General features: G+C 43.7%; 1 protein-coding gene across 1 annotated transcript; it reads left to right on the forward strand.

Moving 5' to 3' along the window:
- Positions 1-8,705: 8,705 nt before the first annotated feature.
- LOC308074164 (kelch domain-containing protein 3-like) lies at positions 8,706-9,906 on the forward strand (the record flags this gene model as incomplete). Its single annotated transcript, XM_080413496.1, has 2 exons — positions 8,706-9,630; positions 9,887-9,906. The coding sequence occupies 2 exons, from the start codon at positions 8,706-8,708 to the stop codon at positions 9,904-9,906; spliced, it is 945 nt and encodes a 314-aa protein (XP_080269622.1).
- Positions 9,907-18,517: the final 8,611 nt, after the last annotated feature.

Raw genomic sequence — 18,517 nt, forward strand, 5'->3', positions numbered from 1 at the left:
TAACCACTTCAGCCCTATTTACATTTTGGCCATTTGAAAATAGCAGATCTACAAGCTCACAATGCGTCGCGATGCGACGCATTGTGAGCTTGTAGATCTGCTATTTTCAAAAGATTATTTTATACATATTGAGCTGATTTTGCTGGGGACCCTCTGGAACCCCTACTGGGACCCCTAGGGGTCCCTGCACCTTACTTTGAGAACCACTGCAATACACAGCAGGGACGTAAATGTCACTAAATAGTTACAGAGAGAAGCATTATCCATTCCTTTTAGGCCTCATTACTTCGTGGTCGTTATGCACTGCTAGCCTAATTGAAACAGAACCGCTGATTATTTTAATTGTTTTAAACAAATACATGATGTTAATAAAAAAGTGCTAATTATAACACTTGTAGTCATTAACCCATTAAAACCGGGAACGCATCTGTGTAACCACTTTAACCATTATTTTATACTTTGGCTATTCAAAATATAGCAGATCTACAAGCTCATAGCGCGGCACTCTGTGCCGTGCTATGAGCTTGTAGATCTGCTATTTTAGAACAATCATGAAAATGTGTGCAAATCTTTGAATAATAATATATTTTTTCATATTTTGAGATGGGGGTCCGCGGCCAAATACATATCATGTTGGGGGTCCTTGACATGAAAAAAAGTTTGAAAACCACTGCTATCATAGCAACATACGTTTTTTTCAAAAATCCCCAGAAGCAAAGAGTTGTTCGCTTAAAATAATATATATTCAAAAGATTTGCACAAACTTTCACGATTTTTTTTCAAAATTAGCAGATCTACAAGCTCGTAGTGCGGCACTCGGTGCCGCGCTACAAGCTTGTAGATCTGCTATTTTTGAATAGCCCAAAGAATCTAAAAATGACACCGATTATTTCCCGGTCTGAATGGGTTAAATATCATGGTTTATATCAACCACTTCATAATAATTAGACCGCCCACTCTATATTTTTGGTTTAAAAGCCATGTTATGGCTGTGTGATGGTAGTTGTTTTTAGTGGTGGAATGTACAACTAGTGCATTTGCTCAAGTACTGAACTTAAAGCTACACTACGTAACTTTCCTCTTCTAACCCAGATTTGTTTTCCCTTCCTGCAAAAGAGCAGATTTTTTTTTTTTTACCATTGAGCTAATAATGCTTGCTCAGGGGATAACTTGAATCTTGACCATCAGGTCAACATTCATGTTAGATCCTGTTTTTTAGGTGAGACATGTCAAGGAATGTATTTGGCCGCCGACCCCCATCTCAAAATATTTAGTTCTAGGGTTCCCCAGTTCTAGGGTCCCCCCAGTTTTTATGACTTTTCAAAAAAAAGTGCAGATCTACAAGCTCATAGAGCTGTTATTTTTGAATAGCCAAAGTATAAAATAATGGTTGTAGCAAAAATCTAAAATGATTGTTAAAAACAAAGTTACGCAGTGCTGCTTTAAACTAAACATCTGAGAACTGTTTTTTCCATCACTGCCAATTAGTCACATTTCCTCACATTCATCTAAATGGTCTCAGTGCCCGTGTGTTTAGTGAAGTTATGTTAACTGTACGTGGCCTGAGTTATATTAGCATCCACCATGACACATCATTAATTTTCGCTCCATTTGATCAAATTGGTGCTTCAGTCCACACACTTACACAAGCGGTACAAGTACACGTTTACCCACATGAAATGACACCATCTGCTTATGTTAATTTATGTTAACCCATTAAAACCGGGTACGCATATATTTGTAGCCACTTAAACCATTATTTTATACTTTGGCTATATAAAAAATAACAGCTATACAAGCTCATAGCGCGGAGTGCCGCGCTACGAGCTTGTAGATCTGCTATTTTTGAAAAATCTTGAAAATGTGTGCAAATCTTTGAATATATATATTTTTTGCTCAAATCTTTGCTTCTGGGGGTCCCTGGAACAAAATACTTTGAGATGGGGGTCCGCAGCCAAATACATAACATTTTGGGTGGTCCTTGACATGAAAACCCTTGAGAACCACTGACATTGTAGCAACATAAGTGTTTCAGAAAACTGTTAGGATTAAGAAGACATTTGTAGAATCGCCAGAAGCAAAGATTTGAGTTGAAAATGTTCGCTTTAAAAAACGTATTCAAAGATTATTCAAAGATTTGCACGATTTTTCAAACATAGCAGATCTGCAAGCTCATAGCACGGCACTTGGTGCCGCGCTATGAGCTTGTAGATCTGCTATTTTTGAATAGCAAAATAAATCTAAAAATGACACAAATATGTGTTCCCAGTCTTAATGGGTTAAAATGTTTGAGGGGCCGAGGGTTGCAATGATTGTTTGTAATTAGCAGAACTCCGAGTTATGCATGACTTAAAGGGGAAAAATTAACATTGCAAATTACACTGTGATGACTCATCATGGTGTAATTTGCAATGTTAATTTTTTTGCAATGTTAAATTTTTTTGCAATGTTAATTTTTTTTTAAATTTTTTCTTATTTCCACACAACTCCTTTATGCTATATTAATGACATAGTTAAATATTGAAAATGGGTGGATTTCCCCTTTAACATGAAGCACATGCTCGTTACATAACATCTATGTCATGTGTCCCTGGCATTGGGGTTCAAGCAAAGTGTTAGCGTTTCATATTTAATATTGTGAATTATATATTAATACTGTAGTTGAACTCTGTGTCGTGAGGCACAGCCGTGTCATAACCACACCAGCTCAGCGGCCTCGTAATTATTATAACAATGTTGGCATTTATATATGGAATAGCACTTTAAGTTATACCCACAGTCACTTTACAAAACAAACAAAAACTTCTTTATTATGACAAGTCAACAAATAAAACCAAAGCAAAAAAAAATAGACGGCTTAAAAAGTTTTTAGGTTTACAAAAACAAGAGGGGGGTGGGGGGGTGATTAACCCATTGAGACCGGGAAAGCATCTGTGCCATTTTAGATTAATCTGGCTATTCAAAAATAGCAGATCTACAAGCTCATAGCGCGGCACAGAGTGCCGCGCTATGAGCTTGTAGATCTGCTATTTTTGAAAAATCTTTAACATTTTAATATATATATATATAATATTTTTAAGGCGAACATTTATAACTAAAATCTTTGCTTCTGGGGGATTCTACTGATGTCTTCTAAATGCTAACAGTTTTTTGAAAAACATATGTTGCTATAATATCAGCGGTTCTCAAATGTTTTCATTCCAAGGACCCCCAAAATGATATGCATTTGGCCGCGGACATCTGAGAACTTTTTTTTCCATCTCTGCCAATTTATCTAAATGGTTTCAGTGCCCACGTGTTTAGTGAAGTTACAGTATGTTAACTGTACGAGTTAACCCTTTAAGGCCGGGAAGGGAACACATGTGCTTAAGATTTCTTTGGCTATTCAAAAATAGCAGATATACAAGCTCATAGCTTATATGTCGTTCCAAGGGACCCCCACCAGAGGCAAAGATTTGAGTTAAACATTTCAAGATTTCTTTCAAAACTAGCAGATCACTATGAGCTTGCAGATCTGCTATTTTTTTAATAGCCAAAGTGTAAACTAATGGTTTATAGCTATAACATCTGAAATGACACACATGATGCTGCCGGTCCGCTGCCGGTGATCAAATTATTGGCTTAGGAATGCGACAAAAAACAACTAACAAAGTAAAAACATCTGAGTACTTCTTCCATCACTGTCAGCCAGAGTCAGACTGGACTGCTGTTTGACCAGAGAGAAGAGAACAGCAGTGTTCTACTGTCAGAGCTGTTTGACCAGAGAGAAGAGAACAGCAGCGTTCTACTGTCAGAGCTGTTTGACCAGAGAGAAGAGAACAGCAGTGTTCTACTGTCAGAGCTGTTTGACCAGAGAGAAGAGAACAGCAGTGTTCTACTGTCAGAGCTGTTTGACCAGAGAGAAGAGAACAGCAGTGTTCTACTGTCAGAGCTGTTTGACCAGAGAGAAGAGAACAGCAGTGTTCTACTGTCAGAGCTGTTTGACCAGAGAGAAGAGAACAGCAGTGTTCTACTGTCAGAGCTGTTTGACCAGAGAGAAGAGAACAGCAGTGTTCTACTGTCAGAGCTGTTTGACCAGAGAGAAGAGAACAGCAGTGTTCTACTGTCAGAGCTGGCAGATGGTCGGCCGTGATCCCACAGAGTTTCACCTGCATTTTAATGCATTAAGACCTGGAACGCATCTGTGTGTCATTTTTTTAGATTCCTTTGGCTATTAAAAAAATAGCAGATCTACAAGCTTGTAGATCTGCAAAAAAAAAATGTATCGTGAAAATGTGTGCAAATCTTTGAATATATATATATATATATATATATATATATATATATATTTAAAGCAAACATTTGTAACTCAAATCTTTACTTCTGGGGGGATTCTACAAATGTCTTCTAAATCCTAACAGTTTTCTTTTTAAACTTGTGTTAATATAATCAGTGGTTCTAAAAAAGAAATCATGTCAAGGACCACCCAAAATAATATGTATTTGTCCGCGGACCCCACCATATCAAAATATTTTGTTCCAGGGACCCCCAGAAGCAAAGATTTGAGTTACAAAATGTATATATTCAAAGATGTGCACACATTTTCACAATTTCCCCCCACAAAAATAGCAGATCTACAAGCTCATAGCGCGGCACTCGGTGCTGCGCTATGAGCTTGTAGATCTGCTATTTTTGAATAGCCAAAGATTATTATCATATTTTTTTTACAGAGATGCGTTCCAGGTCTTAAAGGGTTAACAAGCTGACTGTTGACCTCTGACCTCTAGGCTAATTATCTTTCTATGTCCCCGAGGCTGGACGGACGCTAGACAGCACTCAGTCAGCGTTGCCAGGTCTGCTTATTATAAGCTACGCAAGTTTTTATTTTCTCTAAAGTCGCTTGCAAATCGCTGCTGTTCGGGCAGCAACCTCTTATCTCCGTATTTTAACTTATTGTGTATACGTGATCATACTACAGCGTTTTGTTTTGCTTTAGGGGGGGGGGGGGGTCATGCAAATATGAAAAATTGTTGGTCAATCTCTGTTTCGTTTGGGGTGTTTTTGTTACCCCAAGATTTACCCCCGATGAGCGCTAATTCGCCTATGATTTTGTAATAAAACACAATAAAACAATTTGTTTTATTGTCTCCTACCTACACCATTGGTTCTCCGGGGACCCCCAGGGGTACTTGAGGGGATACCAGGGGGTCCCCAGCTAAATGATTTATAGGAACCAAATGGACCCTTATGGGTCTGTAACTCAGAGTGTACAAATGGAACCAAATTGTACACTCTCAGAGTTACATTAACATTGATTTTACAATATGAATTGGGGTCCCAGAGATAGAAATGCCATTAAATGGGGGTCCGTAGCCCTAATGCACGTCAAACTGGGGGGGTCCTTAAATTACAATGATTGAGAATCACTGCTAGAGCCGTAAAACTCTTCTCTTATGGGGGTCCCTGGCTTATCTTTTCAAATGGGGGTCCGCGGGCTAATAAGTGTCAATTTGGGGGTCCTTGACAAGAAAACGTTTTAGAACCACTGACCTACACCACCTTCAGTGCTCTCTGGATGTTTGCCCAACCTGCCTCTATTCCCACTTGATAAATTCCGAGGTGGTTCCATTGCCCGGTCCCCAGCAGAGTCACAGACTATGTGCAACACACCCACCCACCCACCCACACACCCACACACACACACACACACACAGTGTCACAGACTATGTGAATAACTCACAGAGAGCTGTGAGCTCTGCTAGACTCCTCCTATAAATCTAGTCCACTTGAGGCCCGGCTCCCGGCTCGTCTGCATTTATTGCAGAAAAATCTCCGCTTTAAGTCACTAAAACCAGGAACGCATCTGTGTCATTTTTTTGATTTATTTGGCTATTAAAAAAATAGCAGATATGAAAACTCATAGAGCGGCACAGAGTGAGAGCTTGTATATCTGCATTTTGTTTTTTAAATCGTGAAAATGTGTGCAAATATATTGTTTTAAAGCGTTTAAACATTGTTTTACTCAAATCTTTGCTTCAGGGGGTCCCTGGAACAACATATTTTGATATAGTGGGGGTGGGGGGGGACCTCCCAAGAAGCAAATATTTGAGTTAAAAATGCTGTTCAAATATATATATATATACATATATATATATATATATATATATATATATATATATATATATATATGTATTAAAAAAAAATCACACATTTTCCACGATTTTTTCAAAAAAATAGCAGATCTACAAGCTCGTAGGGCGGCACTCGGTGCCGCCCTACGAGCTTGTAGATCTGCTATTTTTTTTAAGAGCCAAAGAAATCCATAAATGACACAGATGCGTTCCAGGTCTTAATGGGTTAAGTTATGTCACTGCACGGTCACTGCACTTCCTGAAACTTCATGATGAAAGCCTGCCCCCCGGAGGGCCGGAGTGTGACACATTCATCCAATCCCCTTCATCGTCAATCTATTATTAATATCAGAAGAGGAGGAGATTTATTTTTAGCTCCAGGTTATTATTATGGCCTCTGGTTCCCATAAGGTGTGTGTGTGTGTGTGTGTGTGTGTGTGTGTGTGTGTGTGTGTGTGTGTGTGTGTGTGTGTGTGTGTGTGTGTGTGTGTGTGTGTGTGTGTGTGTGTGTGTGTGTGTGTGTGTGTGTGTGTGTGTGTGTGACGTCTTACTGAGTCAGCGACGCTGACTTTGCCCTCACAAGATGCATGTGTCAGTTGTGCACTAATAACAAAGTACATTTACTCGAGTACTGTGCTTAAAGGACCACTTCACCCATTTCTAACCTATCTTCATATAACTGGTCCTCACTAATGCTCATTATAATATGGTACCATTTTTGTCTACTCATGCCTGTGTCCAGTGGTGGAAAAAGTACTCGCATCTTTTATATCAATCCTGTAGTATATAAATACTCTGTTACAAGTAAATGTCCAGTAATCAAAATGTACTTGAGTAAAAGTACAAACAGTTTTGGCATCAATATATACTTAAAGTACCAAAAGTAAAACCGACCTGACTGATATGCTGATATGCATGGACAGATAGAGATCTCTGTATCTGTCAGTCCTCGTCCCTTTTATGCCCATATATGGAGATCCCTGATGTCATCACTATATGCCCATATATGGGCATGCCCCTCTTTTGTGCCCATATATGGAGCTGACTGATTTGTTTGCTGATGCCATGACGACACATTGACGTTAGACAACACACTCCATATGTGGGCGTAGCTGCATCGGGAATTCCCTATATGATTATGGCTGAGTCATGGTGACATGATGTCAGAGGTCCGCCCGCCCGCCCGCCCGCCCAGGTAGGATATTAAAGGTCTCGACTCCCTACCCAAGCTCAAGACTAAACTAGAAGATTGGCCGGCCTTTTAAAATACAAGTGGAGCAACGTTTAACTCCTTGAACATCTTGGTAGTAGCATCCTCTGCCCACCGTCTCTACCCCTCCTTCCACTGTAAATATACCTGTTGATGCTAGAGCTTTCTACCATTATGTATTGTATTGTTAAGTTAAAGAGAAGACCTGCCCGCTTCAGCCAGTTGAAGGTGGAAGGGCTCGTTGGTGCTCAACAGGGACAACTTGCATCAGAGAAAAATACAAATAAAATATCTGGGCACTTCAGGAGAGACTAAATATACTAGAGCACTCGTACCTTTACTTTTTGGATACGATGTGCGGGAAAAGGTAAGAATCAACAATATTGACCACCGTTCGCCGGTGTCGCACTCTGCCGGAGGGAGAGGTTCAGATTGGAGCTAGCATCCTACCAGCCACAACAACAACCCGAGTTGGGTTGCTTTGATTGAATTGACATGATTTCACATACCATGTTGGCCTCTGTAGTCGCTTGGTAGACAAATAACTGTGTCCAGTGCTCATCTGCTGCTTCTCACTTTGTGTGGTTTACATCATGGATTCTACCATATAGCTAACTAAAAAAAACACCTTGCAGGTGTAGGCTATATCCTCTGTCACACTTTCTAGCTATATTTTCCCCCCACTCAGTTCTATACGTCTTTGTTTATGTGTGTATAAACCGGGTAGTATTGTCACACTCGGATTGTCATGCTTGCAGGTTTGTTGTGGTTTGAATGGAGGAAGGGTGTGGGGGGGGGTCGTATCTTAGCAACACTGAAAGCACTAACACTCATTGGTCGTGGCATGAGTAAATGAGCCAATGAGGTGAGGGCATTTTTAGACACCAGACTCAGACGGCTCACTGGCACAGCATGGAGAGGCGGAGAGGAAAAGGGGGCACGACAGCAAAATTACAGTCATTTCTCGAATAAATCTCCCTGTCATTCATATTGATTCCCCAACCTTAAAATACAAATACGGGACATAAATATAGAGCCTGGAGTTAAATAGAACCCGGCTGAAGGAAATGATTAGTTTTCCACCCATTACAAGCAGGAATTGTGCGAAGAGAAAAGGCGTTGGTTAAACAACACTTGGCGTCGCTTTGTATCTTCCTGTCGCTGACTTCCATTGAAAATGAATGGTACTGGACTGTAGCTGTGTAGCTGCTATGCTTGGCAACAGTTTGTTGTTTGTGTGACGTCAGACCAGACCAGTGGTCATAACATATATAAGGTGTAGGGTGTTTACATAATGACGCTAGTCTTGTAGGGGGAGACGGGAACGGAGAAAGACAAGAGGGTAGGGTTAACATAGAGAGAGCAAGAGAGAGAGAGAGAGAGAGATGTTGCGCTGGATAGTGAAACACGAGTCAGAACTAAAGGTACGTGGTGGTTATGCTGCCGTAGCGGTAGGGCACACAGTCTACGTCTTTGGAGGGGACTCGATCTTCCCCGAAGGTCAGATCGACGTGAATGTCTTCAACACAGTGTCTCTGCGCTGGACGAGGTTGCCCCCGAGGTTGACGACCGGGAGAGGAGAGCGCCCCCTGCAGGAGGTCCCCTCCAAGCTCTACTACCACACAGCCGTGCTCATAGGCGACGTCGCCTACATCTGGGGAGGGCTCATACGCGAGACGTATGCATTATGCAACGTGCTTTATGCGTTTGATGTCGACACCCACGGATGGTTCAACCCCGGGGTTTCTGGGACCGTTCCCGAGGCGAGGCGCCACCATTCCGCCTGCGTCCTGGGGAAGGTCATGTATGTCTATGGAGGATACGTCCACCTGACGAGACTCAATAATGACATCTACAAGTTGGACACCACCGCGATGGTCTGGACTTTAATCAACACCAGAGGACCTCCACCCGCTGCTTCGATTTATCACTCTGCCTCCGCCATCGGGACAAAGATGTTTGTGTTTGGGGGCCAAGCGTGGCACGACGTCGACATCAATGACATCCGAGTGTTTGACACGGATACCGACTGCTGGCTGAGCACGCCTTCTGCACGGCTTCCAAAAGACTGTATACATCATTCAGCCCTTGTCCACAATGGAGAGTTGTACATATACGGTATCCACAACCATGTCCAGATCTTAAACGATCATGTGTGGAAATTCAATCCAGGGACCTTCTCCTGGGTGAAGGTTGAGCCTAAGGGGGACGGTCCGTCTCAGAGGTTTACGTTGGACTTGGACAGTTGCATGGTGGGAGATCGCCTCATCCTCTTTGGAGATGAACTGAACATCCTAGACTTAAGTCCTAGTCTGAAGACGCTTTGCAAGCTAGCAGTTATTCAGTACGAACTGGAGCAGTTGGAACTCCCGCACGACATCAGGTGGGAACTTGCAGCCATGACTACCAAACACAGCAACTGATTACAACGGCTGAGAATAAGTTGCTGGCAGCGTAACAGAAGGGGTGTGTGTGTGTGTGGGTTTCCGAGGCTAGGCTTGCCGGACTGCAGCGAGTATGAGCAGACTGTCAAACACATAATCATCACCACCTGTTCCCCGTATAGACCACCTTCACAACACATAGACCAGTGTATATCAACCTTTTTGGTGCCAAGGCACACCTGGCATAGCCAAAATATCCCAGGGCACACCTAGATATACAGTGTGTGTGTGTGTATATATATATATATATATAATATAATTCCTATATATATATATATATATATATATATATCAAAATATTTACTCTCATGTACACAAGATGTAATAAAGAAACCTTGAACATTACAAAATGTCTTTGGCCTACAAATATATAAACTTGAGTCAGTGCAATGAATGGAGAAGATGAAAAAAAAAGGAAAGAGACAGTGCCTCAGTTTCACTGATTTATTTTTGGAAACATACAACTTGTTTTGCTTTGATGTCATAATAAAGAAACCTTGAACTAAAGAAACAGCACACATGTCTTCAATGCGTCGCCCAATTGTCATGCTTGAGAGCGGCACCTTATCGAATTCCGCTGCAACATCTGGTCCCGACATTACGTTAGCCAGGATTTTGGCTCCTGCCAACATGTATGTTGCCGCTGCATGTGGCAATTTTAACTTCGCCACAAGCTCTGCAATTTGGTAGCTAGCTTCCAGAGCTCTGTCATTAACCTTGGTGCTGGTGGTACTGCGTAACAATGCAGTTGTCTGTTTTGCGTTCTGTTTCGCCTTAGTAGCTTTCAAACTCACAAAATAGTCATTGTCCTTTGTGGCGATTTCTCCATGGTGGGTCTCAAGGTGACGTTTCATCTTACGGGGAACCATAGCACTGTTTGCGAGCTTGTCTCCGCACACGATGCACAGTGGAATAGCACTAGATGGGTCCCCCATAAAAGTGAAGCCAAACTTCATGTAGTCATCACGGTACAGTCTGGCTTTAGTCGTCTTGCTTGTCGCCGTTCCCGGCGGCACGGCGAGGACGCTGGCGGCGGTGCTGTTGTGTGTGCTGCTGTTGCTGCCCTGTGCGGCCAGCTCGTCGGCAGGTCGAGGTGGCCCGGACACAGGATAAGGATAAGGATAATTCCTTTTAACAGGTCGTTCATGAAAGTCCTTGCGGTCTTGTTTCCAATGAGAACCTGTGAGCAATTGGGGTTAAGAGTCTTGCTCAGGGACAAATTTCATATCATCGGCACATATGCTGGGATAGCCTGGAATCGAACCTGGGGCAACCAGGGCCAGCTGGTTCCCTAGGCGGGCTCACTAACCACTCAGCTATGGCCGCCCCCAGCTATGGCCGCACACACCGGTAGCGCTGCTTGCAGGAGGATCTGGCGGCGGCAATGTCTTGCTGATGACGGCGAAATTTAGCGTCTTCTGGCCCTGGGTGCATCTCTTCTTTGCTAGTGGAGCTCTCATCATGTAGTAATAATACTGAGTGCCAAAGCATGTACCCCTGTGCCCCTTTATACAGTGCCAGGTAGGACAACATATTTGCATTCCTATGGGTGATGGTCGCTACACTGAATGGACTCGGGCGTGGCTGAGTGTGAAACGGATGATGGCCGTAACGATTGACGGACGATCGCCGCTCGCTATTGTTCTCGAGGGGCTGAGTTCACACTTACTTCAAACGGCGCGGAACACCTCAGCAGTACTCGCGGACCAAAATTGGGACGTTTGCCAGGGTTGATATTCACTGACACCAGTTCCCCGTATAGACCACCTTCACAGCACAGAGACCACCTGTCCCCTGTACAGACCACCCTCACAACACAAAGACCACCTGTCCTCTGTACAGACCACCCTCACAACACAAAGACCACCTGTCCTCTGTACAGACCACCTTCACAGCACAGAGACCACCTGTCCTCTGTACAGACCACCTTCACAACACAGAGACCACCTGTCCTCTGTACAGACCACCTTCACAACACATAGACCACCTGTCTCCTGTATAGACCACCTTCACAACACATAGACCACCTGTCTCCTGTACAGACCACCTTCACAACACATAGACCACCTGTCCTCTGTACAGACCACCTTCACAGCACATAGACCACCTGTCCTCTGTACAGACCACCTTCACAACACATAGACCACCTGTCCTCTGTACAGACCACCTTCACAACACATAATCACCACCTGTCCTCTGTACAGACCACCTTCACAACACATAGACCACCTGTCCTCTGTACAGACCACCCTCACAGCACATAGACCACCTGTCCTCTGTACAGACCACCTTCACAACACATAGACCACCTGTCCTCTGTACAGACCACCCTCACAACACATAGACCACCTGTCCTCTGTACAGACCACCTTCACAACACATAGACCACCTGTCCTCTGTACAGACCACCTTCACAACACATAGACCACCTGTCCTCTGTACAGACCACCCTCACAACACATAGACCACCTGTCCTCTGTACAGACCACCTTCACAACACATAGACCACCTGTCCTCTGTACAGACCACCTTCACAACACATAGACCACCTGTCTCCTGTACAGACCACCTTCACAACACATAGACCACCTGTCTCCTGTATAGACCACCTTCACAACACATAGACCACCTGTCCTCTGTACAGACCACCTTCACAACACATAGACCACCTGTCCTCTGTACAGACCACCTTCACAACACATAGACCACCTGTCTCCTGTACAGACCACCTTCACAACACATAGACCACCTGTCCTCTGTACAGACCACCTTCACAACACATAGACCACCTGTCCTCTGTACAGACCACCTTCACAGCACATAGACCACCTGTCCCCTGTGCAGACCACCCTCACAACACATAGACCACCTGTCCTCTGTACAGACCACCTTCACAGCACATAGACCACCTGTCCCCTGTGCAGACCACCCTCACAACACATAGACCACCTGTCCCCTGTGCAGACCACCTTCACAACACATAGACCACCTGTCCTCTGTACAGACCACCTTCACAACACATAGACCACCTTCACAACACATAGACCACCTGTCCTCTGTACAGACCACCTTCACAACACATAGACCACCTGTCCTCTGTACAGACCACCTTCACAACACATAGACCACCTGTCCTCTGTACAGACCACCCTCACAACACATAGACCACCTGTCTCCTGTATAGACCACCTAGTACAGAAACTGTACTTCAACACAGTACCCAAGGAAATGTAATGGATTAATTCATTCACTGCCAATGACCTGTTAGACGTGCTTTTTTTGGCCAGACCCAGGGGGTCAGGCCTACATGAGGCTTTGTCTGTCCCTCTTTTCCTCCCGGTCAACGTTTTACCTCCGTGTCCCTCTTTTTGATTGGCCAAGCTTAGTGTGACGTACTGCTCTGATCTTCAGATTTCAACCACTAGGGGTCTGGCAGTGCTCCGAGGAGCACTTTTTCTAGTTCACCCAACGCCCACACCGCCAAAGACGTTTTTGACGTGTTTTCAGTGTTCACGCTAGATGGCGCTCTTCGCTAACCTTCCATTCTAATGGATTATGGAAGAATGCCCCTTTTCTCTGCTTCGAGCGCTTTCTGTTGCTTTCCGGCGACAGATTCTCCGAGACTCGGATACGTCTTTAAAAAGCGATCCGTGGATGAATCGTTGTGAAGAAAAATACTCTATGATTTTTTTTTTTAAAGGTTAGTGAAAACGCTCGGAATCGCTGGCAAGGTCGGCCATGGACGATGTTTTATTTGTGGCAGTGAATGAGTTAACCCATTAAAACCTGGAACTGTGTCATTTTCAGTTTTGAGCTAAAAAGCTTTATTTTGCATTTTGGCTATTCAAAAATAGCAGATATACAAGCTCATAGCGCGGCACCGAGTGCCGTGCTACGAGCTTGTAGATCTGCTATTTTTGAAAAATCGTGAAAATGTGTGCAAATCTTTGAATATATATATTTTTAAAGCGAATATTTTTAACTCAAATCTTTGCTTCTGGGGGGTCCCTGGAACAACACATTTTGATGGGGGTCCGCGGCCAAATACATATGATTTTGGGGGTCCTTGACATGAAAAAGTTTGAGAACCACTGATATAGAAACATGGGTTTTTCAAAATACTGTTGGGATTTAGGAGACATGTAGAATCGGCTTCAGGTCTCAATGAGTTAAGGTCCACCACTGTTCTCGCTGACGTCTGTGATTTACGCAACAACCCTGGTGATTTACGACACTGTTACTGCCGCCGTGCATGGATTCTCCTCTCTTTACCAAACACAAAGATGCCATCAATTATCCTGTGTGACGAGAGAGAGAGATATATAGTGGTGGAAAGTAACTAAGTACATTAACTTTTACTTTACTGGAGTATTTCCAATTGTCTATACTTTTTACTTCTACTCCACTACATCTCAGAGGCAAATATTGTACTTTTACTCCGCTACAATTATTTGAAAACTTTAGTTACTAGTTACTTTGCAGATTATCATATCATGTTATAAAACATACATTAACCACTTCAGCCCTATTATTATAGGCTATTTGAAAATAGCAGATCTACAAGCGCACAACACGTCGCATCGCGACGCGTTGTGAGCTTGTAGATCTGCTATTTTAAAATATTGTAGTACTTTTACTTTTGGTACTTTAAGTACATTTTGATACCAATACTTTTGTACTTTTACTCAAGTACATTTTGAATTCCAGACTTGTACTTGTAACAGAGTACTTCTACATTGCAGTATTGATACTTAAGTAAAACATTTGAGTACTTTTTCCACCACTGGTGACGAGAGAGAGAGAGAGAGAGAGAGAGAGAGAGAGAGAGAGAGAGAGAGAGAGAGAGAGAGACGAGAGACGAGAGACGAGAGACGAGAGCACAGAGTTGCTGGAACCAGGAAATGCAAGTGTGGCAGCCAGGATTGCCAGTTCTGCTTATTATAATTTCCCCCGCAAGATTTTATTTGAAAATAGCCGATCTACAAGTAGATGTAGATCTGCTATTTTCAAATAGCTGGTGTATTATGTTAAAGTGCACATGTGGCCCATATAGTCACTTCTTTTGGGCTGTTTTTTTTTCTAGACCTGGTTGCTTGTTTCTCTCACATAATCTGGCAACACTGGTGGCAACCTGAGTCCATAGTTATGTTAATTTAACGCAGTTAATAAACACAGTCAAGCGGGTCATTCCAGTATGGGACATGCACTGCAAGTCTGCAAATCAGATTTATTATCACATGGCAGGTTTACGGGCGAAAGGAAGTGGGTTCAATTGTTATTTTTTCATAGTGAGACATTTTGCAGAATGTGTGGCTTTTACTTTTGATGTTGCATTAAGTATCTGAGATCAATAACAAAGATGCTTGAACGAGGCTAAGCAACAAGTGGTTGACTGCAGGCTTCCATTTGTTAACACTTGCATGACTAAGCTATCAATATGACCGATTTTGAGAATTTAAAGTGGATTATCTTCTCTCATGAAGCTCTGAGAAAGTTCCCCTTTCTTGACTTTTCCTAAATATTTGTTTCAAATCATCTCAGTTTTTTTTTTCTTCTGAAACGTATTATAAATATGAAATATATACCATATATACCATCCCAACCGTTATATTTCGGCTAAATTGACCGCTCTCCCCCTCTCTCCCCCAGGCAAGAGCAGTTGACACCTCTAGACCCCCCGCAGAGCGGCCCGTAGACGAGCTGCGCAGCGAGTCTATGCGAGTCTATGTTGCCATGTCTGCTTATTATAAGCGACTTTGGGCTTATAATAAGCCCAAAGTTATAATTTCTATTATTATTAATATTATAATTATATATATAATTACATTATAATGGTAATACTTTTCTACTCCACTACAGCTCAGAGGCAAATCTTGTACTTTTACTTCACTACAATTATTTGAAAACTTTAGTTACTAGTTACTTTGCAGATATAAATATCTTTTCATACTTGTTTAGATTAGAGCTTCATGCATTTTTATTAGGTATATATTTATATAGAAAGGTCTAACCAGGGACTGGTGTTGCAAATTAGCCTCGGCTATTACCCCATTCATGCCACACTGTTTTCTCAGGGCACAACGACGCATGCAGTAACATTATAAGAAAACTACAAAATGTTGTATCTTTTTTGCACAATGCTATTTTTTTATGATACCCATCACATAATTCACCATTTCTGGATTCCTGGACTATATTACAATATTATATGTTAATTACACTGATCTCATATTGCAAATGCAGATAGGAGGTTTTTCCCACTTTTCCTGGATAATTCTGCAGATAGGAGCTTTTGCACTGTGATGTTAAGTGATTGCATAACTAAATAATGATAAATAGTACAGGCTGTAAATACATACATTTACAGCTGCAAACAGTTGCATCAGTGGTGTGGTCTAGGTTTGTTTTCTGAGGTATACCATAATCATTCCCTGCACGAGATGCGCGTGGTCGTGGGTATACGCTAGCGCATTTTCAATGGATGAAATGGTTAGTAGACTGTATACGCTTTTTTCCAAAAACAACAACAATTAGGTGGACTACAAAACAACTGGCCCAGGTACCCCTCGACATAATCCCCCCTATACCCTCAACTCCACCACCTGAAATACCCCCCCCACTCCCACAACCCCCATTCCCCCCAACCAGCACAACACACCCCCCAAACCCCACCCACCCAAACCCTCATGCCCTCCAACTCCCCTAACTCATACAACTGGATCACCAACCTTGTGTCCGGTGTGGATAGTGGAATAGTATGTAAGATCATTGAATGTCTTAAAGAGCCTATAAGCAAGGAGGAAAGATGGATGCCTTGACCCTAGAATCACCACAGCCAGGGAGGAGATGAGAGCAGCACACAGGGACTTTGTCGCTGACCAAAAAGGAGAGGGTCTGAGGGAGGAATATAAGCGGAGGAAGGAGGAGCTATATCAAGTGTATGCAACTGGAACAACGGGAGCTGACCCAAAAGATCAGGGACATTAAAGAGGTGCATGTTAACCAGAAACATGGCAAGAGCTGGAAGCTCATCAATGACATTTCTGGCAGAAGCTCGTCTCAGACTTCCAAGATCTGGGGAGAAAGCGCAGAGGAACGAGTTGAAACATGGTACCAACACTTCAAAACACCCCTAGGAAATCCTCCTTCAACCGAAGAAGAGGATGATCCGATGCTCCTGTCTTCCATGACCTTCCCAAACCAGACGGTTCACCATGGATGAGTACCAGAGGGCCAAGGCTACTATCAATTGAGGCAAGAGCTGTGGGGAAGATGGAGTGACAGCAGAGGTTCTGATGTATGTGCCCATAGACAAGGTGGTGTTGGATTTTATCAAGCACACACGTCTAGCAAGCTGCCGAAGCTGTGGAGCAAAATGATCATCGATCCAGTACCAAAGTCAGGCGAACTCACCAAGGCATTAGCCTGAGCTAACAAGTTGCCAAGACGGCTAACAGGAAGATCCTCAACCGTCTTAGACCCATCTTAGACCCTGTAATGAGAAACTCGGGCAGATGCTGGTGCTGAGGAGGATACTGGAAGGAGTAAGGAGCGGAATCTTTCAGTGGTGATCACCTTCATGACTTCCAAAAGGCTTTTGGCACCCTCCACCGGGGGAATCTGATGAACATTCTCCGGGCCTATGGAGTTCCTGAGAAGATGGTTCAGATGATGGAGACAAGCTAGTCGAGGCAGTCCAGGACTTCTAATAACCTGGGCCTGGACTGCTTCAATGGAACAGGACCTGAAGGTCCGGGGGGCACTTGACTGGAATGCCTTGCATGGGATGAGGAGAGTGTGGAAATCAGACATGGGAGAAGACCTCAAGAGGCGGCTGTTCTATAGCTACAGTGGAGTCAGTACTGCTGTATGGGGCTGAGACATGGACCGTCACAGCACAACAGGAAAGGGCATTGGATGGAGTCTACACAAGAATGCTATGAATGGCACTAGGAGTCACATGGACGGACCACATCAGAAATGTGGTCCTCTACAGGAACCTACCATGGGTCACAGACAAAGTCAGAGAGAGAAGGTTGAGGCAGGGCACTGCGTCAGGGACCCATAACTAGTGGCAAGCAAACTAACACTATGAGAGCCAACCCAGGGCAAAGCCAGGAGAGACAAGAAGTGCACCACCTACGTAGATGCACTTCGGCGTAACAGCTTAGCCAACAATACTGTAGAGCTCAAGACCCTGATGCTAGATAGGAGAGTGTGGAGGGCAGCGATTCAGGAGTCCCAAGTTGGTGTTGGCTAGACCACACTCACACATCGCATCGCAAAGACCCTATTCTATATGATCCGGCGTAACTGACCCATGCCCCCCTCAACATAATCCCCCCCATACCCTCTACCCCCAACTCCACCACCTGCAATACTCCCCCACTCCCACAACCCCCCCCCCCAACTGCCAGCCCACACCTCTCCACCTCCACAACTCAAAACCCCATCCCACTTCAGGGGCCCCGAGTTGGTGTTGGCTAGACCACACTCTCGCATCGCAAAGACCCTATCCTGTGTGATCCGGCCTAACTGGCCTATACCCCCTCAACATAATCCCCCCCATACCCTATACCCACCAACTCCACCTACTGCAATACTCCCCCACTCCCACAACCCCCCCCCCCCCCAACTGCCAGCCCACACCTCTCCACTTCCCTAACTCAAAACCCCATCCCACTTCAGTAGTCCTGAGTTGGTGTTGGCTAGACCACACTTTCGCATCACAAAGACCCTATCCTGTATGATCC

This window comes from Gymnoscopelus braueri (assembly GCF_963280865.1).
Source record: "Gymnoscopelus braueri genome assembly, chromosome: 19".
Classification (NCBI taxonomy): domain Eukaryota; kingdom Metazoa; phylum Chordata; class Actinopteri; order Myctophiformes; family Myctophidae; genus Gymnoscopelus; species Gymnoscopelus braueri.